Genomic DNA, 23391 nt, shown 5'->3' on the forward strand with positions numbered 1-23391 from the left:
TCTTCTTCTTCTGGGACCCCCATCATGCATATATTGGTGTGTCCAATGGTATACTATATTTCTCTGATGCTTTATTCATTTTTCTTCATTCTTTTTTTTCATTATTCAGCTTGCATCATCTCTACTTACCTTCAAGTTCACAGAGTTTCTTCTGCCAGTTCAAACCACTATCAAGTTTCTCTAGTGAATTTTTCATTTTGGTTATTGTACTTTACAATTCCAGAATATCCATTTGGTTCCTTTTTATTTGTATCTCCTTATCGATATTTTCTTTTCGATGAGATATTGTCATTATATCTTCCGTTACTTCTTTAAGTATGGTTTCCATTGGTTCCTTGAACAGATTTGCAATGGCTGTTTTGAAGTCTTTGTTAATTCTGACGCCTGGGCTCTCTCACAGACAGTTTCTATTGCCTACTCTGTCGCTTGTGTATGAGTTATGTTTTCCTGTTTCTTTGCATGTCTCATAACATTTTGTTAAAAACTGGGCATTTTATATATTGTGGGATTTCTGAACACTGATTCCAATTACTCTCCACCCCCACCTCTGGCTTGCTGTGATTGTTTTCTTTTTTATTTAATCACTTGGCTGGACTAATTTAGTGAGGTTTATTTTCCCTTCAGTGTGATGTCTCTGGTTTCATTCCTTAGAAGGTGCAGCCTTGGGCATGCACACAGTCACTTGGGGTGACAGGTTTTAACAGATCTTTCTTTCTTTTCTTACCTGCCTCTTTCCCTGGTTCTCTCTGGTAAGTTAGCTTGTTCTCTCTTGTACAATTTAGCTTGTTGCTCTTGTGGAGCTACCACCCTCCTCTTAATTGCTAACCACGTGGTTCTCCATTGGTCTTGAGAGCGCCTTAGGCGTGAACTTCCACTACACACTTGCAAATAAAATAATTTCCTTTGGGGAGAGCTTCAGAGTTCTCTGTCCTTATAGCCTGCCGCAGCCCCGAGGAAAAAACCTCAGACACCTTCTGGGGCTGGCAGTGGGGCCCATGGCCTGCTTCTCTAGCACTCATATGCCTGCATTATGAGCAGAGCTCAGCTTGTACTGTAGCCTCTGGTCCCCTTGACTTGCCCCTGCTGGCATGGAAACTTCACCCTTTGAGCATATTTGGGAGAAGGTGATCAGGGTCCCAGTATTCTTGGCCTGCTGCACCTGAGATAGAGCCTCCATCCTATAGTGGGAGCTGAGTGGAGGAAGGGAGTCCTGACCTCTTGGCTGCACTCACCTGGAGTTTAGCCTTTGCAACACAAAGGTGGGGGGCCTGAGAAATACTGGCAGCCTCCCCTCGCTGGGAGATACATACTATAGCCCATGGTTGGGAACTGGGAGGAGAAGAAACATATATGCCACACAGTCTTAACTTTCTTATGAGATTTAGATGTTCCTGAATGTTCATCTGCTGTATGCCCTTAGGACAACATGCACAGATTTAAATGTTTTTTTCTTTTTTTTCACCACCTACAGTAGTTACGGTGTGGAGGAGTTCAGAGCTTCTCGTGTAGTCATTCCAGAAGCTGTTTACCTACTTATTGTTAATCCTGTACAGTTTGTCTCACCAAAAATAGTTTAAAACAATGAAAGTTTATTCATATCCCTTATGATGTTTAAAAAATGAAACTTTTATAATCTCTAAACCCAAACTATGAATTTGGAAAGAATAAAAATTCTGAAGATTTTGAGAGTTTTAAAAAATATGTATCATTCAGAAAAAAAATCTCAGTAAAACCACATCCAAGGTAAAAAAAAAAATGTATCCAGACATGGAATTGTAAGAGAATATTACTTCAAGCAAACTATTGTTATTTTAAGGCCAAATTTATAATTGCTTTTTTGCTTGTGTGTATATCAGTTTGCTTGGATATTTTTCTTTCACATCAAGGATTGCATTTTAATACACAACTATATAAAACCGTAATGTCCAGGAACACCGGTTACCATCAGCCAAGAGCAATGCTCTTCACTCACTGCTTATCCAATTCACAGGGTCCCCAATATCAGGAAGAGTAATAACCAAAGAAGCAAATCTGTTCTCTTTTTCCTTTAAATGCTACTCATAGTTGGCTGTCTTCTTAAAATTCTGGAGCACAGCTGGAGTTTTCTTTTTATAGATCACATGGACTTTTAGATATGTCACTTATGACTGACTTTATAAAAGCCATAGGTTGTGGGTATGTGTATGTGTGCATAATTTTTTAAATAACTAAAGATGATCAGAGAATATTACTTCAACCTAAAAACAAAAAACCCGCATCAAGTGAAACTTTCAACTGCCTTCACCATTATGGTTATACTTCTAAGAAAGGGATTACACAAATTATAGTTAAAAGAAAAAATCTCCTCATGTATTTGAATTTCCAAGCAAAAATTTTTGCTAATAACTTTAGACACCAATGTTTCTTTACTGTAATGACAGAATTATTTTTAGTACACATAACAGGTACACAACTAATAAACATTAGATTATTTTACAAAATTTTGAAACTTCTTTAATTTGGAATTTGATAGTTCTAACTATGCAGTAGTTTAAAGCAAAGTTTATAGTTGCATTATAAACAAGTATTTTAAAAACTGGTAACAAATTCTACTCTATTCCAGAAACCCATTTTAAAGAATCTAAACAGAATTGCTTAAATGTAAATGGCATACAGAGAACAGATGTCCAGTTGTCAGGAGTATTTCACAAAGGGATTCTGCAGGGTTTGGAGGTTCAGCAAGTGTTCAGGTCCATTCTAATTCTAAAATTCTACAGTTTTCCTAGCAGTTCTATTAAGAAACAGTTATTTCTTCTATTATTGCCAAATTATATCATTCATAGATGGAAACTTTAGGATGTCACTATCGGTGCTTAGAATAAATGTCATCTTTTATACTATGGTGAAACTCACAAGGGTCTCCTCCCCACTTGTTCCAGACTGAGACCTTGTCCCTGCTGTTTCAGACTAAGTTTCACTATGATTGAAGGGGACCTATTTTAGCCTAAATGTTCTCCTTCTCTTGGCAATGTCATAAACGATACAATAGACAAAATGAATTTTAACAAAATGAATTTTTAAAACATTTCAACAAATGTTCCTTTCGTATTCAGAAATAAACGCCTGTACCTCAAACTCCCTATGTTAAACATAATAAATGATTTAAATGCAAACAGTTGGTATACATGCTGCTTGCTCAGTTCTCTCCAAATAGGGATTTATGTCTCATGAAAAAAAAGTAGCTTCAGGTTAAAGCATAATGCTAAGACACTAAGTAATTATGATGATCTCTTTTACAATTCAATGTTGGATTCTTGGTTCTGAGGACATGGACGCACACACACACAGATTTTTTTTACGTAGATGACAATTTAGATTTAAGATATACATTTTGCAAAATATTTACCCACATATTCTCCAGGAATCGTTAAGAGAGATGAAATGTAAAAACAACTACTTAGAGATTTTGTGGCTTCTAAAAACAGTGATGAGACTCACGAATAACTAGAAAAAAATCCTGATTCCTTAGAGTTAGTTCTAAGTGTTATCAGACGATATAATTTCAAGTAATCATAATTTTCTATTTTTGAAATACTGGTTCATAAAAAATCGAATCTCCATGAATCAAAGTAGTGGCATGGCAGTGAATTACACTGAAAATCAGGTCTACAAAAGACACTCTTGGACATCATCACTGAGTATCTTTAATACAGCCTTCAAAGGTCTGTGCAGCACTTTGAAATATGAAATAATTACAGTTGGAGCAGTTACTCTAAATCTCAGTAGGTAATTCCTACAGCAGTACTTGTTTACTCAGAACTGTTTTCATTTCAAATATATGTAAACTTTCTCACAAAGTCAGAACACAACTCACAGTTTGAACAGAAACCTCAGTATTTGAGTCTCAGCATTAAGTAAAATAAACATTACCTAGCAGGATGCTTTCGAATGCAAATCACTCCTTAAGGTAAATGGGATGTAATTTCTAACTTGTGGTAAAAGTGAAGAAATCGTTTTTTTACGTGAAGGCTTGACCAAAATCAATTAGTCAAGTGCAAGATTTTCACCTTATGGAACAAGTCAAACTCTACCCACACAACACATCTGGCAGAGATCTGGATGCAGGTACACCTACAGTTGGGGACTGGATGTCCCTTAGCTCGGCGCAGTGAGAGAAAAAGGCAAGCCGTGGATCAGCCCCCATTGGTCATTGGTCATTACCTCACTGATAACAATGCCTACTTTGCTTACTGGAGAGTGTATCTTGCAGTGGAGACACACTTCTAATTCTAGAATGCCAGACAGTGGGGGGAAAAGAAGGGTCCACTTTTTAAAAATCCATTCTTTAAAGTCTTTTAACCATTTTGATTAGGTATGGAATGACTCATTTTCTGCTCTAAAGACAACCAATCTTTTTTTTTTAAGTATTGACTTGCCAATTTATCTTTGATAAATGATTAAGAAAGATAAATGAATCTGCTGACTTTACAAATAAGAATATGTGAATAAGAATATATATATATATATATATTCTGAGAAGTTATTGTCCCATGCTTCTGATTTAAAATGTGACTAAGTTCTCTCTCTCTAAATGAATAAAGTGTTCATTTAAAATTTTAAACTTTAAACTTAAATCATCCTTACTGCACTGTTATCATTCTCTTTACTTTTTATTTTCATATCATTTCTATAAATACTCAAATTAAGAAACAAAAATCCCCAATCTTGAAACCAACTTACAATGAAGTTAGTTTATAACTTTTAAAATATTTTGTTAAAATGTAAAAACCCTGAAATTACAAACAAAACATTTACAATTTTACAGTATATATCTAATTTATTCTTTTAAAAAAATATTCTGAATTGTTTTTATACAAGTGACCAAGTGTAGTTTTTTTCAAATGAAACTCCTCTACAGGCTAGAAGAGGGTAGGTGGTATTGCCCCACTGAACACCAACACAAATTTCACTCTTCATGCTGGGACTTCAACTATTTCAAAATAGTCATTTGGTAGAATCACATAACCCCTCTCGGAGACGTCGTCTTTCTCCTTCTGGAAGTGCACGACCTCCTTTAGCTTCTCCAGCTGCCGCTCCTGTCTTCTGCACCGCTGCTGTGCGGTCTTGAGCTTCTTTCTGAGCTTCTCTACTTGCTGTTCGAGCTGGTGAATCCTCTTCCTCTGGTGCATGGTGTCCTCCACAGTGTAGTTGTGGTCACAGAAAACGGAGAGGTTATCAGGGGTCTGAAGAGGAGGCATGAGTAACCCGATAGCAGCATCAACCTGGGAAACCGGGGGTGTTGAAGGAGGTCGGGGAAGCTGTTCTTGGGGCTCTGGAAGATCTTCCTTCTAAAACAAAGATGCAGAGCACGTTTCAGTTTCATGACGAAACAGTTCACAAGAACTCATCTGTGGAATTTAAGAATACTAGACTCATTTCTGTCTCCTCGGTATAGAAACATTCTAAAATGAGAAAACAGTTCAAGTTTTAATTGTACTTTTCTTTCTGAAGTAGAAATGGGATGCAAGTAACACAGAATGATTATTAAGATTTAATTAAATATTAAGCACTTAAAACTGAGGGGAAAAATACTTTGAAACTGAACTATCACTGACAAAGAAAAATCAAACCTTATCAACATGTAAGTAGGACTACAGAGTGATCTCAAAGTAAGTTATGAAGCTAGACTGAGTTTCTTAGTGTGAGGATATTTAACTTTAATAAACTGCACTTTGTATTTTTTAAAAGTATTTCACTGTGAACAGTGGTTATTTACAAGTGATGGGTTCCAGGCAACATTTATTTTCTTAACACTACTCTGGATTTTCCACGGTGAACACATTAATTTTATAAACAGAAAACCACCCAATATTTTAAAACACTTATTACCTTGTCATGTGGTTCAGTACAAAGAAATATTGTGGGGACAGCATCCTCTTTCAGTAACTTGTTGTTGCACTCCCTCTTAAAGCAGTCCGGAGTAAAGTGTTCTGAGCAAATGCTGCTGTACTTGGTGGGCTTAAAGTTTTTCCTTCTGACAGCTGCCTCCCATTTTTTACAAAGACTGGGTCGAGTAAGAGGAAACCTAAGAAGACGACATAATTCAGTTTTCCAACCTTATTCAAAAAGAAAAGGCACACCCAGACTTTCCTGCTTAGAAAAGAACTAGCTTACATCGGTGTTAACACACCAAGGAGGCATTTGATTAAAAAACCAGCCCTGCCAATCTTTTTTTTTTGACAGTGTTTAGTTGTGTCCTTATTACCTTAGTTTGTTGAGAATGTACTTGTTTTGACATAGAAAACAGACTTGTGGTTGCCAAGGGTGGGAGAGGGGGAGGTATGGAGTGGGAGTTGGGGATTAGCAGATTCGAACTATTACATATAGAGAATGGATAAACAACAAGGGCCTACTGTATAGCACAGGGAACTATATTCAATATCCAGAGATAAACCATAATGGAAAAGAATACGAAGAAGAATGTATACATATGCATAACTGAATCACTTTGCTGAACAGCAGAAATTAACACATTATAAATCAACTAGACTTGAATCAAGTAAATTTTTTAAAAATGTACTTCTTTTAAAATCCTATAACTAAAGTGACCACCACTAATGTGGAATATAAGTCATCCCTCCCAGCATGGTATCTTTGTTCTTCTTAAAAAGCAATATTTCTTACAGGAATCTGATTGATCACATAACAGCTATAAGAATGTCAGATACAATGACATATACAATCTAAACAGGACAGGCTGATTAAGAATTTACATTATAAAAAAATATTCTTATTAAAAGGTAGCCATGTGGATAGATGCACGCAGGTGGCAGAGTTAAGTGATGGGAGGCTGGGGTCGAGGCCCACATGCAGCGATATTGTAAATAACCTTCACTAACAGATACAGGGATTCCACAGACATCTAAACACACAAGGGTAAATCGTATAGGTCCACTATCTGTTTATCTCAGTTTTTAATGCTTAACTTTTATACTGAAGACACTAAAAGTTTCAGGTAAAAATACAGGCTATAGAGTGAATTTGTATTAATTATTTTTTCACCAGTGATTTTCTGCATATTATAAAACAAAATTGCACATTTATAACTATGTACTGAGAAAAAGAAGCTTTTGATTCTCAGAATCAGTATGACAAATATGAATTAATCAAATTATTTAAATCATAGTGAGAAAGAAATAGAGAAAAGTATTCATTTCGAATCACCTCTTAATCAACTGAAATATGTCCATTAGGCCCAGATAAAGGGAGCTAGGAAGAGCTTAAACTTATTGTGATTTTATTCTTCCAGGTCAAGGATTTAGTGAGCTGGGGGATTGGAAAGAAGCCAAAAAAGGGTGCTTTGCATCTGTGTTCGACAGTTCCTCTTCCAAGTGAGGTACGCCTGAGCCTGACTCTGCTGTGATCAGGAAGCTCTAACCCACCGTTGCGGCAGTCCCTTTTCTTTGCCCAGCATAGCTGTTCCCACTGCCATCAGGTAGAAAGTGAGAAAAGGACTCCTAGAAGGTTCCTGCTGGAAGTGCCTCTAGAAGTACAAACATGGTAGCAATCACTGATAAAACTCAGCACTCAGGGCCTCCAGACTCAAGGACTACAATGCAGGTTCTTTCTGAGGTCAAGATCTTTCCCATTTACTTCCCCAAACTGTTCTTTTAGATAAGGGCTTAGAGGCAGGTTAGCCCTTCTTTCGATTTAACAGCCAGCAGAAACTCAGTATTTCTGATGTGTGAATGTCATCCTTAACCAGTCTGCAGTGCCAGTGAAGGGTCTTCCCTATGTTTAGATTCCCTCTGCCATATCATTAGAAATGGGGAGGTGGGAACTGAATGCCTTTGATCACATCACCATCTCCAGACCTACTCCTTCACTTTGGAAGTCCTGGAGGTCAATTCATCAGCTTTCAGAAATTCTAATAAATCAAGAGGTAATAGAAGGACATACTGAACCGAATCCTGGAAGTGTTAAGTGTTCTATCCCCTTCTCGGAAGGGGAAACATCAATACTCAAGATCTCTTTAAAGGGACTTGCTTGGTGACACAGTGGATAAGAAGAATCCGCCTGCCAATGAGGGGGACACGGGTTAGAGCCCTGGTCCGGGAAGATCCCACATGCTGCGGAGCAACTAAGCCCGTCAGCCACAACTACTGAGCCCGCGTGCCACAACTACTGAGCCCCCGCGCCAGGCTCCGCAACAAGAGAAGCCACCGCAATGAGAAGTCCACGCATGGCAACGAAGAGCAGCACCCGCTTGCCGCAACTAGAGAAAGCCCGTGTGCAGCAACAAAGCCCCAACGCGGCCAAAAATAAAAAAAATATTTTTTTAATTAAAATCTTTAAAAAAAAAGTTCTCTCTATGCTCTAGACACTCTTATTTCTGTTCCTCTCATATTCTATCAAACCTATAAAATGCGCCCACATTCCCTGTTAAAAAGGTCCCCACCCCCAAACTGAATATTTGCTTTTGCTTTTGTAATTACTTAGCTATAAATAATTTGTATGATTTACCACTAACTCTCATTTCTTTAGCTATTATCCACTTACAGTCGTAAGTTACGGCCACATTTTCTTAACGTAGTAAAACTTGTGAACACTGAATTTGGCTGAATGAAAATGGCACCGTGCAGACATCGAACGATCACTATCATTCCGTTCTGCGGTTTTCTTCTCAAGAGAAGACCGTCCCTCCTCGGACTCCGGCCGCGGCACCTCCCGGATGAAGCAGCCCCGAGGGCGGTGGGCCGCGTTCCCTCCGAGAGTGCTCTTCCCCACGCACGATACCCTGCTACTGCCCACGCTGCCGCTGTGCGCGAAACACAGCTCTTCATCTTGGCAGTACCTGAACCCTTCTGGGAAACTCACTGGTCCTTGAACGTTGGGTCCTAGAAACTGGGTCCAAAACATCCTCCCGGACGCCTGGCCAAGTCAGTCCTAACGGCTGTGACGCTGGACCGCCCCACGACCCCTCCAGCAGGCAGGGAAACGCGGGCCTTCTCCGTCGCTGCTGCTGCTTCAGCCTCCCTTCTAAAGACTCATTACCACCTGCCTACTCCGCGACCCGGGTGATGAAACCAGCTGCCTCCGGGTCTGGAGACCTCACGACCCGCCGGGTCTCCAGGCATCGCCCTTGGGCCCCGAACCTGCCGCCCCGAGCGGCGCGCGAGCCTAAGCGCGAGGACAGGCCGGCGCGGCCACGCGCGCCGAGAACGCCACCCGGGGCGGGGCGCCGGCGGCTACTCCGGGGACGAGCCCACCGCTCCTGGCCCGGAGCGCCGACGGCGCCCCGCCCCTAGCTCCGCCCCTCGCCCCGCCCCTCTCACAGGTCTCGCGCGGACACGCGCCTGGCTCCGCCCCCGAGCACGGCCGCGCGCCCCCGGCCCCACTAGGGGCCGAGCCCACGAGGCGCGCAGAGTACTTACTTGTGGAAAGAAACGGGCTTATCCTTGTCGTATCGGTTCTTGCAGCCGTAGGCGGAACAGGACTGCACCATCCTCCCGGTCCTCAGTTACTTAACTTCTGCCGCCCCAGCAGGCAGTTGAGGCTGCTATCGATGTCGCCGCGCTCAGCTTTGACACCTTCACTGCTTCTGTAGTTTTGGTCAGCAGTTAGAGTGATGAGAGCCTTATTCGGAGTGACTCATGTGCTCGTTTTGTTGTTTGCATTAGCAGAAGGACCACAGCCATCGCCCGTCTCCCATCTCCAAAATGGCGGAGGCAGCTTCAACCTCACCTCTCGCGATGAGTTCGTCCTACTGTCTCTGATTAGCCCTGAGGTCAGAGGTAACGTTCCCTGGGACGCAGGCCATTGGCTGAGGCCCGGCGTGTCGCGAGGCGAGCTCGGCCTTGCGCAAGTGGGCGGGGCCTCCGAGCTTCCGGAAGGAAGAAGGAACTGCCTGGGGGGAGGGGAGGGGGAGTGGGCGGGAGCCCAGGGCCGGTTCCGCCCCCACGGTGCTTCGCTGGGTTACTTATCCCGGACGGTGTAGGGTGGAGAGCTAGACGGTCTGTTGGGTCCGCTGGGCTAAAGTAGGGCAGGTGTAAACCTGAGGGCGTTGGGCAGTTGCGCTCTTTTCTCTGAAAGCGCGGCCACAGATGGCGTGATTCCTAGAACTAGGTGGACTCCTCCTCTCCCAGCCCGCTGGCCTCCATCGCCTTACCTGCCTCTTCAGGTATCGCGAGGCTCTCAGGAGCCCAGGCCCCGGCGCCTAGCAGCGAGGGCGGACGCCCGCACGCAGCCGGCGGGCCGAGGCTGTTGGCTGCTGTAGCGATCTCAGTTAGCCCGTCCCCAGGTGCTGCGTCGGGAATCGCCGACAGCTGACGCGCCTTTCAGTCGGAGGGAGGTTTTGCCTCTTCCGTGGGTGCCGGTAATCTCGTGGCTCGTGATGAAGTGAGCAAGACTAGTATAGCCCCCGTGTTCATAGCGCTTATGTTCTACTGAGGGGAAGGCGTACAATAAAAAATATAAAAGAATCGCACTGTGCGAAGATGCCCGAATACGTTAGAACGCTGAAATGAAAGGGTGAATGAGGGCGGAGGAGAGGTCACTGCCTACTGTCTGAGAAGGGGGCCGTTGAATCTGAGAACCAGAGGAAGGGAAAAACATGTAGCGGTGTAAAGAAGGAAGGTGGGCAGGCTGGGGAGAGCGTTCCTGGCCCAAGGAATGTGTGCTACGACCCTGAGGCAGGAAGGAGTTTTGTCTTTTCTGGGAGCTGAATGGAGGCTGTGTGGTCGAGCCCATGAGCCAGGGAAGGAGGGCATGAAGTGAGGCTGAAGAGCAGCAAGTTGTTGGTCTGGATGTTAGCGCAGTGGGAAGCCGCTCAGCCATTTAAGCATTTTGAAAAAGTCATTCTGGCTGTTAAAGGAAGAGTTTATCAGTGAGGGGCAACAGCGAAACTGAGCCGACCAACTAAGGGGCTGTTTCAGGCAAGCAAGAGGTTGGCAGCTTTGGACTGAGGTGGTGGCAGCAGAGACATGTGTAAGGGGCAGAAGCACCAGAGCTTGCTGATGGATGAAAACGAGAATGAGGAGGAAAAGGATCAAGATATCGGGGGTGACTTGAGCGTGAGTTTCTGGCTGGAGCAACTTAAGATAAATGGACGGTGGTGCCTTTTACTGAGATGCTGACGGCCTTAAAAAAAAAAAAATTAAAAAAAAAACTATGTCCCCCAACAGGATAGAGGCCTGGGAGGGGAGGGAGTGATTCCGGAAGCTTTGGGGTTGTAGGACTGAGGAATGTCAGACGTGAAAGAAAGTATAAATAGTTCTGAGGTTGGGAATGCAGGCTACTAAAGAAGCATGGAAGCTCCCCAGCCAGTCCAGGGTGCCCTTTTGAGGCTTGTGATCCAGTCATTTCAGTCGTTTGGTTGGATTTCCCTCAGCCAAGTTCTGTTCTCCCCTCCCCTTCTATCTTCTAGCTCTCCATAATTTGGAAATGAAATAAACATTTTTATTATGTGTTGACTATCATCCTAATGTTTCCTTACTTGAAAATGGTAAATTTACTGGTAAGGTGAATTGAATGTAATTAAAATATATATATTACTGAACTGAACTAAAGGTTGTATTTTTCTTTGTAAAAAAACAGTCCCCCGAACTAAATTTTCACAGTGTGGTCTGCAAATCAATTTATTTGCTTAATAGAAAAATAATTTTCAGTACCTCTAAACTAACCTGCACCCATCATTGGCTTCTCCTTTGCCCATTTCTTAACATTTCCTAAGGCTGGAATAACTGTTCCTTACTTGTCAAGGGGTGACTTCAAGGAAGCATTTTTACTTTTCAAAGATGATTGTCTGCTTTTTAAAAATGTTGATGGAAGCAACCCAAACGTCCATTAATAGTTGAGTAAGTTGTGGTACAGTCATACAGTGGAATACTATATAGCAATTAAAATAAAGCAGTCCCACAACCTGGATGATTCTTAACAAACATAATGTTGAAGAAGTCAGACACAAAAGAAATACACTATATGATTCTGTTTTTTGTAGAGTGAAAAAACAAAAGTAGGTAAAACTAAAGTCAGAAGAGGCTACTTTTGGGGAGAGAGGCAATGAAGGGGGGCTTATGGGATGGTGGTGGTAATGCATCTTTTGACCAAAGTGATGGTTAAACAGTGTGTTCACTTTATGATAATTCATCATCTGACCTCTATAAGATGTTTGGTATTTGTTCTACTTTAATAAAATAGCTTATTAAGCAAACAAGGGCCACACAAGATAGGCAAAACTGCCATTTTTTTTACAGAATGAGAGAGATGTTTATATGCTCTTATGATCTCTTCATCTGACCACTTCAGTAAATATCGAAAGTGAATATATGCGTAGCTTTATATGACCATTTAAGGGAAAGGGAATAAATAGGGATGAACTGAAGGATAGTTAGAAGTTTGATGTTCTTCAGAGTCTTCAGAGGCTGGGAGCTAATTCATTTACTAATAGAACACTTTTTAGGGAAAAAGGAAAATTTAACCCTTGACCTTAAAAGGGTAGGTTTTGTCTCAGTTTTTCTAGCAGGGTACACTTTGTCTTCTTGCTTGATAAACTGAAGAAAAATACACCACTTTTTTGATGTTGGAGAAGACTAAGGCCTAAAGATGCCTTAAACTCACTGATCTCTAACAGTTTAGATTTTAGTTTCTATCCAACTATGCTGCTTTTTCTATAAACAGTTTTTATTTTAAAATACCCTCACATTCATTCTCTCTGGGCCTCATTATCTTCACCTGTAGAGTTAGGCTGTAGGACTGAGGAATTTCTAATTTGGAATCCATGAATGGTCAGCTCTTTGAATCCCCTGAAAATGAATCAAAACTATATGTATGTGTATATATGCATTTTTCTGGGGGAGCTATCCATAGGTTTTATCTGATTTTCACAGAGAAAACACAAAAACTAGTCAGTTTCTAAGGTCCCTTACAGCTGTTAACATTCTAGGATTCGTGAAACAAAGATTAATTTCCATGTAGATGTTAACTATAGGTTTCCTCTAAGACCGATTAGCAGGGTGAGTGTTTTGATCTGAATTATTAGATATTTTTGAGTAGTTATTTTTAAATTTTGTGTTTTAAAATTAATTAAAATCTAAACTGTTAGATATAGTGAAGTTTAAAACATCTTTATTTAGCCCATAGCCCTCTCCTATGTCACATACTACATTCCCCTTAAAAGGCCACTAGTCTGGAAGAAAAAGGACAGTGTTCAGACATGCTCAGTGTTGTCTAACGGGTGTGTACTCCCCTCATGCCCCGTTCTGGACATGGGACAAGTCAGAGGAGGCAGTGGGTGGAGGGGACAGTGACTGATAACACCTGAGGTTTGCTTGCAGTCAGGAACTCGATGCTTCAAACAAATACTGATGCTGTGAAGATGGTCTGGTTCTGACTGAACAGCAAAAGCTCTACGATTGTCTTTATCTCTGTGACAGGATCGCCTCCTGTCGGCAGCCCTTAAAGCCTACTAACCTGGTCTTGGGAAACTCTTTAAGCCTTAGGGCCTTAAAACCTTGAGTGCCCTTTTCCTATCCCTCAAACTCAGAAAAGAACATTTCAGTTATCAACTATACAGTTTCAGTAAAATACACACTCAAAAGAAATAGGGGTGGGGAATCAGGGTGCAAGGGTACTGATTCCAATCTCACCCTTATTGTCCAGAATTAATATAGATTGCCCACATTAAATAATTTTTCTCAAAAACATTTCTACATTTAAAATTTTAAAATTAATTAGAAATGTGATGAGGTGAAAAAGAAAGCCACTGCAACCATTGTATTGAATGCTATTTCAGGAGTTTCGAATTTTAAAGCAGTGTCAAAGAAACCAGACAATAACAGCTACTCTTTAATTTTAGATATGTTGCTTTTATTCAAAAGAGTCACTGCTTGACAAACTCTTAAATCACAAGGTTTGAACCAAACTGTCAGTCCTCTGAAACAGCTCTGTGAGGTAGGTATCCGCACAGCCACAGGGACCAGCACAGTCCTTTCTTCCCGTGTTACTTTCAGTGCTGAGAACTATAGCAGCTGGAACCACTGTTCTAGTGGACAGTTAGAACAACTGTTTCTTCTGTCTCCCTCCCCACAGAGCTGCCCAAGTTATCATCTGCTCCTGGGGCTGGACCATCTGTTTTTTGAAAGTTACAATATTGTTGTTTACGAAAATCCAAACTGTTGCTTTGATTTATATGCTCTAACTCTGAATCACAGAAGTATTACTATGATGTTTAAAAATTTAAAACACTGATTGACTCTACTTGCTTTAAATACTCTCGGATCCCTTCTACATTTATTATCACTGATCAATAAAGATGACATAATAAACAGGTCTAAACTTCTGAGAAGACAGCATATTCCCTTTTCAACTTAGTAAGACTTCCTACAGTGTTTTTGTATGTTACAAAAGTTGGTACAATACGCCTCTACCAGGAAAGTCTTAGAAGGAATTCCAAATATTACAATAAAAGTACTGTAAGTGTGACACTTGAAGCAGAACACATGCACAGAAAATTAAAACCTTTCAAAAATGGCTTTGCTGTAGCCCCACACCAAATTTATAATTGGTAGGCAACGCGTTTCGAGACTGATAAAGGGTGGTGTAAAGAACTCCTACTCATTAGCTTCTCAAGTTAGTGACTGCAGCTGAAACGTTTTCCTATGAAGTGTGCCACTCTATGAGAAGTTTGATTTGGACATGGTGAATCAGGATTCGTGGAGTCTTGATATGTAATCTTTCTAAACCTTTGTTCTTAGGAGAACCCAAGCTGTTCTACTCCAGTATATTCCAAAAGTCTTCCAAAGGATCCCAGTTTCTCCCCATGTAGGAGTCCTAGGAGTCTAATACCAGTTCGGTCACTTATCTGTGCATGGCTTCAGACAAAAAAAAGCCCTTTCATCTACGTCAGGGATTTCATCTATGAAAAGGAAGGTAATGCCCTGTCTTCTTCACCTAACTCTCTTGAGGATTAAATGAACGGTATGCAAGAAATCGCTTTAATTACAATGTGCTATACTTAAGGATTTTGTTTTTCTCTGTGACAAGCAGCAGCTTTGTCTTAGGCCCAAATTACAAGACACTACTGATGTATCATTCAGCATCTCATCAGTTGATGGCCTCTGATTCACCTGGAAGACTGACAGTGAGGCTCACTGATACATGAGTGGACAGGATGACTAGCAGTGGCTGCCAGGCGCAGAGCTGACACTGCCTGAGCCCTGGGGATCAGTGACTACCCTGCTGTCCAGGTCACTCAAGGGCAGTGCCAGCTGAGGGAGTTAAGATTTCGTAATACTTGCGGTTTTGATTCTTCTCAAACAGAAAACTGCATAAAAGAGCGTTAAGTACTTATGCTGTAGTCATCCAAAAACCAAGATAACGTTCCTGCTGAATCATCTCATTCTGCACAAGGCCTGATGAATCTGGGCTACATTCTGTCATCTAGGGACAGTATTACAAAAGTGTTCTGACAAGAGAAAACTAACCAAATCTGTACATTCTGTCGCTATAGCTCACCAGTAATTTCTCTTGTCAAATTTAGTGTTCCTAGTACCCTCCTCAGGTCTTTGATGCTCACAGCTACGGAGAACCACCTTCCTCAGGAATGTACCAAACTGTTATGTGTCTGCAGTATCACCCAGGTTCCTGAAACAAAAATTCCCTTTACAAGTAACTTTTATATACTGTTCCTATAAAAGGACCAAACTCTTACTGAAATGCCATAACTGAGAATATCAAGAGTGCTGGCTGGAGTCCAATGTCTCACAACTTGTTAATTCTCCTGTCACTTAAGGAAGTGTTCTGTAAACCAGAATATAAAATCAAATTAACAAAGTTCAAGTTTCTTCTTTCCCCTTCAGCTGGTAGCAAAGAATTATATCAGAATGGAAAAGCAGAACTGCTCCAAATGAACAAAACCTAGCTACTCAAAGAAACACTGATTTTTCCCCAATATTGTACAATATTTTATTGTAACCAAAATACTTAGGTGAGTCTCACAGCAATATATTATCATGTGGGTACTCACCGAGAAGGATGAATTGGATAAACTGTACGTTTGACAACACCTTACTATACATCCAGTTAACCTGAATAGTTTGGTGGGGGAGAAGATATAGAAGCATCCCATTTTATATAATTCCATATTTTTCCACAACTTTATAGACAACACAGAATGAAGATACAGTTGTAAATCACTATAATTCTAACCTTACTATTGGGACCTGCAACATGTAAAAATTCCAGTCATATATTGCTAGGCATTTGCAAATAACAATCAAATGTTTGTCATACAGTGGTTTTAAACTTGTAAGATAATATTCAAATGCTTTAAACTGCCATGGTCCTTTTGTTTGATTTTACACATTGACTCAAATATTTTAGTGCACTCATTTTCTCATCTGTTGAGTCTCTGTGTTACTACTTCTCGGTACATAATAGAGATGTAGATGAGCAACAAAAATACGACAAAGAAATCATCGAGAAAGCCTAGAATTCCAAACAGGGCTTCAGGCACAAAATCTAGAGGCGATATAAGGTAGAAAAAAGCCCCCATTAAACAAAGTATTATCCTGATACGGAACATCCAGAAAAGGCCTCCGACTGAAAACACCTCTCTGAATGCATGCCTCAGTAAAGTGGGTAGGTCCATAATTCTTTCCATAATCTGGTAGGGGAAGAACAAATACTGTGATTTGGTATCTAGTGTGTTAGACTTAAAAATAATATAATTTTCTTACAATGTGCAGACAAACTCAGTTAACATGAATGAAGGAGTTTCATGTATTCACTGAACACCATATTTTCTAGTTACACATTTTATTTAAAAATAGTTCTTTGATTACTAGGTTCTTATAAAATAGGTCTTATTGCAGATAATTGAAAAGTAACTAAAATATCAACAAATTTGAAACACAGGATATAGTAATACAAAACTCAAGTTATTTCTAATTTGAGTTAGTAAAATAAACCAACAAAGAAGCCAGTGTACTGAACTAGGCTGAGGCTTGAGCTTTAAAGTTGGACACACCACTTATTAGCCAAGTGATCTTGGGGAAAGTTGTTTAACCTACTAGAGATAAGTCAACAACACTGAGTATGTGCCACAAGGACTATTAAGAACTAGAAGAGATATTGTTATAAAAGACCTTGATAAATTGCCAGACAATATATAAGTATATACATATATAGAATATATAAGTATATACAGACACATCAACTTTGATGGCTTTGACCATCTAAGAATAGCAATGAAACTGATTTCCTTCTTAGGATGTTTATTCTGCTTAGCTTGAGTTTAAGTGAATTTTTTTTTTTTCCTTCGGTACGCAGGCCTCTCACCGCTGTGGCCTCTTCCGTTGCAGAGCACAGGCTCCGGATGCGCAGGCCCAGTGGCCATGGCCCACGGGCCCAGCTGCTCTGCGGCATGTGGGATCTTCCTGGACCGGGGCACGAACCCGTGTCCCCTGCATCGGCAGGCGGACTCTCAACCACTGCGCCACCAGGGAAGCCCTAAGTGAATTATTAATTGCCACAAAAATTTTTGAAATGCCAGGCCTTACCCTTTCTGGAAATGATTATGGTTTCTGAATATATACAGACTAATAATTAGATTATATTTACTTTGTAAATATACTAAAACCCACTGAATTGTATACTTTAAACAGGGGTACTATATGGTGTGTAAATTACATCTAAATAAAGTTTTTTTTTAAAAAAAAGACAGTACCAGTATCTATTTGTATGACCTTGAGCAAGTCAGTTTCGTCTCTGACTGGAAACTTCTCACTTCCTCTGCATAGCTCTTAGCTGACTGCATGACCATAAGGCCGCGTGTAGTAATGAGGCACCGTGACGACTCCTGAACCTAACTTCTTTGAGGTCTTACTTCTCAGGGGTTGGGAGATGCAAGAGAAACTGGCCAGAGGAAGTAAATCACTTCCTGTGGTCATTCCAGTGCCAGTTCAGCTGTTTTTAACAATCTGTATAAATATCACAAATCCAACTCTAAGTATGTATTTTGTCCAACAAATGCCGAATAAGTTAAGAGGGAGATGGAGACGAAAATGGGAAGAACTGAGCAAGCAATGAGAAAACGGTTTTAAAAACCCCACCAGACAAAGAATATCTTGTAATTCCTTTTGGAAAACGGATCACAAAAGAACAAAATTGGTCTTTTTAGAATCACTCCTCATGCTGATTTTCTGTTCTCTGTGGAAGAAACTAATACTTAAAGCAAAACAGCTATACAGCTTTCACAAGGTCTATGGTAAATTACTTAAGATATTCTAATGACCAGCCAGTATGTCTTTTGAATACTGTTCTGTCCTTTATCAGGGCTATTTTGTTCAGTTCTCATATGGTGTTGTTTATACAAAATCTGTAGTGATTAGACAAGAAATATGGCATGGGTTATTAAGAAATGTTTGTGTACTAATCACAATCTGACTCTAACTCGGGGGCAGAATATCAAAGTAAAACCTACATGTCTTTATTATATTGTAATTTCATCACATACCAAGCTTTCTTATTCATGAAGTATATATCTGACGCACACAAAATAACTGAGCAATGGTATGCTTCACACCTTAAAATACGAATGAACATCTTAAAATGATTTTTTTAAGTTCAGTGGTAGTTCTTGAATTTGAAACTGATTTTCAAAGAATCGTCCTAAGATGCCCCTGGAGGATACATAAGAAAACTGCCGGATCAGAAACAGCAGAAGAGGCTCCCAAAGAGCCACGGAGGGCAACAGGGACCAGGTCACGCTTTTCTTGTCACTAAAAGTTTTGCCTGTCACCATCCACAGCAGGCGAGACTGTATGCCTTTAAATGTACCTGACGTCCCAGAATGAGGAACAGCATGTACGAGGGAGCACAAGTCTACGCAGTTGTGTAATACAGAAGCATTTTAACAGCTTATATTCTTGGCTGGGAGGAGGAGTATCATTTCTATCTTAAGGATAACCATAAATTCTACAAGCATTAAGGCCTACTGTATTCCAGACACTGAGACCATAGTAGTGACTAAATATACACGGTCCTTGCCCTCATGAAGCTTTCCGTCTCCTGAGAGAACGGTAATGAACAAGGTCGGAGGGCAATGAGAGAGACTGCCCTGGTTGATTGGGGACAGCCTCTCCGAGGGAGATATACTAGGGCCAACCTGAAGGATGAGGAAGTCAGCCAGGAGGCGAGCAGCGGGACAAGCATTCCGAGCAGAGGAAATGGCACGAGTGAGGCACGAAGGTGGGAAGGCCAGGAGCGTGTTCTGAGAGCCGCATCCCGAGGGAGGGGAGGGGGAACCAGGCCATGCAGGGCCTTGAAAGCCACAGCCCGGAGTTGGGACATTAGTCCAGAAATTCAGAAGTTTCAAAACACAAGAGCATCGTGGTCTTACTTATGTTTTCAAAATATTACTTGGGCTGCTGTGCAGAGGAAAAGGTCCGAGTGAAGAGGCCACTGCAGTTGTCCTAAGCAAGAGATGGTGGTGGCCTGGCCTAGTCTGATGGCTACAGACACAGGACTTGTTATGAGGCAGAAATGACAGCATCCCCAGAAAGAAAAGACACGTTAGGACTTCTTTACAGATCAGAGAAGGGGAATGAGGGAGAAGAGGACATCAGCACTGAGCTGAGTAAGGCTGAGGTAAGGAGGGATCGGTCAGTGTTGTGCATGTTACATCTCATGTCCGAGACGCCAGGAACGCGCCAGTGGGATGTACCCTGAGCAAGTGGACGTCAGAGCCTAGAGCGTGGAGCAGAGTCTGGGCTTCCAGTACGAATTTGTACTGAGTGTGTTCTGGGTTTTCAAGTACATATTTAGTCATACACTTCTAGAATTCTTTGTTAAATTTTGAGAAAACTGGGATGAGTCAGTAAAGTGTGGGTTTTTAATCTATCAAATGCCTTTTTGGGGAGGAGGGGCAACTGTAGAATTAATGTGCTCTTTAAAAATAGAATGCTTTTGAATACCTGACATACAAAACCCCCAACACTTAGGGTTACTTAAGGGAACAAATTCAAATGGGGCCAGGGTAAAATAGAGTAAAACACAAGGTAAAACTCCCTCCAGAAGTTCTCAGTTGTAAGTTTCCTGGAAGACAAACCCTATTTTAGAATCACGTAGGAGTCAATAATTTTACCTTTCCCTCCAATGTTTTTCTATTGCTTTTTTTTGCTGGTATCACTTTCATAAAGAGTTTAATAATGCCATTTTTTAAAAGATAGAAAACTGTAGTCCTTGGGAAAGCTGTAACTCAGTGAATGACAGCAACAATGAAAAGTAAAGACTTCACGTAACACACACAGATTTTTCACATTGACTATTTGTTGGTAAATCTCACTTTACAAAAGCGAAGTATCATCACACTCTAACTTTGCACCCGCTACAACATTACTTACAGATCTGGGCTGCCCTGAGAATCTCCGGTTATAATCATTAATATCTTGATGCAATGATACAGCATCCTGAGACTGGTCATTTTCACCAAATACTGTTAGCAGTAAAGTTACCTGTAGATTTACAGAAAAAAAGAATTGTTACACCTTTCTGCAGCATTAATTTTTTTTCATTTTGTGTTATTATTCAATAGAATGAGAAAAGCTTCTGAATTTAGATTTCGCTCGTTTCTTTTAACAAAGGCGACACAGGGGAGAAAAGTAAGCTACTGTTTCCTTACAATAAAATCCATTCAAAATGTTATTTGAACTCCTGTAAAATAAAATGGGCACTGGTTTAAGTACTTTTCAATCCACACCAGGGATCAAGTTAGTAGTTCGCTGTTTGGGCTAACAGACATTTGAGGATATAAGAATGATGAGAAAATATTCAGGAGCAAAGTGACATATCACTTTGAGAGAGGAAAATTAGGGCTTTCTTTTTTGATTAAAATCATGATTCCTTATCCTCTCTGGTATCTGAATGATCTTTGAATGCTACCAGCATCACACAGAGCTGAAGTTATTGCAGGAACCAGCTCTCAAGCACCCATCTCTACTACAATCAAAAAGGTAATTCTTGATACTGTTATATAACATAATACATTTAACCCTGATTCCTCCATGGCGGAGCTAAGGAGGATACACAAATGTTCCTGGACTATACTCGGGTAATCTGAAGATGACGGTACCTCGAAAAACAAGTATATTTAAAAATATAACACCTCCTATAGAAATGGCCACTGTACAAAGAGATAAATATGGGAAGGAGCCGTGATAGATTTGGGTTTAAATCATCTCACTGTTGTTTTGACCCTCAGCTCAGCTGTAAAACCAGGACCCCACTGTTCAGGTGCTTCCCAAACAGCCAAACACAGGAGTGCCTAAGAGCAGCAGGTGGTAGGAACAGCAGGTACAGCCATCTCTTCACAAATTTGTTAATAAAGATGAATTCTTTCACTAAATGTTAACTGACCACGTACATGGGCCAGGCACTGCGCTAAGTGCTAGACGTACAAAAAAAGGACAACGTGGCCTTGTGCCTTGGTGATCACAATCCCCAGGACAGAAGGGGAGGGAGACGTGTTCAACAGCCCGTTATAAGGCGCTGGGGTAGGCGTTATAGTGATGCTGGAGAGGAAGGACTTCCTCTGTCTGGGATGTCCAGAAAGCTTGACACTTGCACTCACCCTAGGGACGTGGTAGGACCGCTGGCGTGTCAGTGTGCGCGCCCAGGGGAGACGTGGTGACCATGTCCCAGCCACAGGCAGCAGCCTGCACACTGTTCCCAGTGAAGCAGGCGGTGGGGCAGGTAGATGAACTGCAGTGGGAACGCACTGCAGTTAGGGAACCCACAAGTTTATCTCCACCTTTCTCACCTCTAGCCAATTTATGTGTGGTCCAAAGGATACCACCTGCTAATGCGCATACGCCCTATGAAAAGCCACAGGTAGTGCCAGAAAGAGGGGCAGGTGGTGGAACTAATTGTTTATGGCAAGACCTTCGGCCTGGTCTCCGTGTTGCTGGCAGAGAGCTAAAGATGAGAGGTGGCACTGGCAAATAAGCTTCAGGGCCAACTGCCTTGTGTCACACATCAAATCAGCCGGAGAGGTGGTACCAAAAAATGATCTTCCTCCTAACCATGTGGTAAAAAGTGTGAAAGAGGCAGAATCTGGGGATGTATCGATAGAAGCAAGAAGGAAAGAAGAGAAAGCCTTGAACCTTCCTCTCTCCAACCAAAAAAGGCAGCAGTGGGGGAAGTGGATAAGCGAGAACAATGGCTGAAAGGCACACACACGTGTGTGCATTTCTGTGTGTGTGTATATGTATTTAACAGCGCACACTATATGGTTTTATTTATATACAGTCCCCAAATTAGGCAAAACTGAACAGCAATCTTTAGAGGAGCATGCTAAGGTAATAAAACTGTAAAGAAAATCAAGGAAATGCTTATCCTAACAGTCAAATAGTAGCTACCTCTAGGAGAGGAAGGAAGGGGGGGAGATTTGGAAGGGGTCCCGAGGAGGCTTCTGGGGCTGTGGCCAGTTTCTGTTTCTTCATCTGAGTGGTGGCTACTCAGGTGTTGCTTTGTGACAAGTCAGCGAGCTGTACCTCTTTATTTTGTGTGCTTTCCTGTACGTCTGTTATATTGTACAAAGAATTTTTCAACAACTGTTGTGCCTTCTCTAATCTTATTTTACTTTGTGGTCCCTGTGGGTTTACGCCTTTCCTGTTTCGGTGGGGTTGCCAGAGGGAGCAAAAGTAAATGCGTGCGCTCAGTTCAGCTTCCTGACTTGGAAGCTCTCCGTCCTGGTCGGGACGTCCGTTTGCACTGGAAGACTTCCCAAGGAGAGGCTGTCTGTGTACCTGATCGTGAGTCATTATCAGACAGGCATATATTTTAAATGAAAAGAATAATATAAAGGAAATTCTGAAAAGTGAATAGAACATCCCATTTGGCTATATTTATTAACTTAAAAACTACAAATATCAGTTTCTCAGATTTTTCAAACGAAACAAAATTTTGTTTCTCCAGTTCGTCGAAGAAATTGAGCCGTTTGATAGCGTACTGACACTTCAGTCTCCGACACGCGTGTGTAAAACCTCACTGCGTCCCTCGGAGGCAGCATCTGTACTGATGTAACAGGCTAATCTGCTCTGGGTGATGCGACGTGGCCACGGCTCCACAAGAGACATTTTTCAAAGGCATTGTTCGTCATTTAAAGCTGTCTGGACCCTCACCACAGATGGGCAGGTTAAAAAGAAAGTACAACTGAAAAATTATTTTTTTCAAAAGAAGTCTATGCAGAGCATATTTGCTTAAGCCTGATTGCCAGTTCAGTTGTTCCCTTGCTGGTGTTACAACAAAGACTTATTAGGATTTGGGGAAGGGTTCATGTACCAGCTGTTTTTCACTATGACTGAAGTGATATCAAAGGGAATTCCCTTTTTTTGAGGTGTCTTAAAGACATTA

The 23391-nt window shown here is 41.3% G+C and overlaps 2 protein-coding genes and 1 long non-coding RNA gene across 11 annotated transcripts in view; 1 reads left to right on the top strand and 2 right to left on the bottom strand.

Annotated features, from left to right (window-relative positions):
• Positions 1–2350: 2350 nt before the first annotated feature.
• THAP1 (THAP domain containing 1) lies at positions 2351–10110 on the bottom strand. Of its 3 annotated transcripts, none has more exons than XM_030834527.3 (3): positions 9414–9747; positions 5869–6064; positions 2351–5327 (listed from the first exon to the last, which is right to left on the bottom strand). In XM_030834527.3, the coding sequence occupies exons 1-3, from the start codon at positions 9482–9484 to the stop codon at positions 4953–4955; spliced, it is 642 nt and encodes a 213-aa protein (XP_030690387.1). In that variant the 5' UTR covers positions 9485–9747; the 3' UTR covers positions 2351–4952. The 3 variants fall into 3 exon arrangements, with proteins under 3 accessions (XP_030690387.1, XP_030690375.1, XP_069900700.1); XM_030834515.2 differs by lacking the exon at positions 9414–9747 and adding an exon at positions 8539–9226; XM_070044599.1 differs by lacking the exon at positions 5869–6064 and having other exon boundaries at positions 4994–5327; positions 9414–10110.
• On the top strand, positions 9354–17682 carry LOC132594387 (uncharacterized). The gene is made up of 3 exons (XR_009560535.2): positions 9354–9773; positions 14733–14907; positions 17308–17682. It is a non-coding gene; the product is annotated as an uncharacterized lncRNA (long non-coding RNA).
• Positions 13824–23391, bottom strand: part of RNF170 (ring finger protein 170) — a 29975-nt gene continuing 20407 nt past the window's right edge. For all 7 annotated transcript variants that reach the window (XM_030834486.2, XM_030834495.2, XM_060291417.1 and 4 more), the window contains 2 exons: positions 20382–20492; positions 13824–16642 (listed from right to left, as the gene is read on the bottom strand). In XM_030834486.2, coding sequence (XP_030690346.1) covers positions 16373–16642; positions 20382–20492 — 381 coding nt within the window. In that variant the 3' untranslated portion in view covers positions 13824–16372. The remainder of the gene's footprint in view (positions 16643–20381; positions 20493–23391) is intronic.

This window comes from Globicephala melas, chromosome 21, assembly GCF_963455315.2.
Source record: "Globicephala melas chromosome 21, mGloMel1.2, whole genome shotgun sequence".
Taxonomy (NCBI): domain Eukaryota; kingdom Metazoa; phylum Chordata; class Mammalia; order Artiodactyla; family Delphinidae; genus Globicephala; species Globicephala melas.

Coding starts and splice junctions, on each gene's coding strand:
- THAP1 (XM_030834515.2), bottom strand. CDS start 8,822: ATGAAGAGCTGTGTTTCGCGCACAGCGGCAGCGTGGGCAGTAGCAGGG. Junction 6,065..8,538: donor TGTGGCCGTAACTTACGACT/GTAAGTGGATAA, acceptor TCGTCTTCTTAG/GTTTCCTCTTACTCGACCCA. Junction 5,328..5,868: donor GTACTGAACCACATGACAAG/GTAATAAGTGTT, acceptor TCTTTGTTTTAG/AAGGAAGATCTTCCAGAGCC.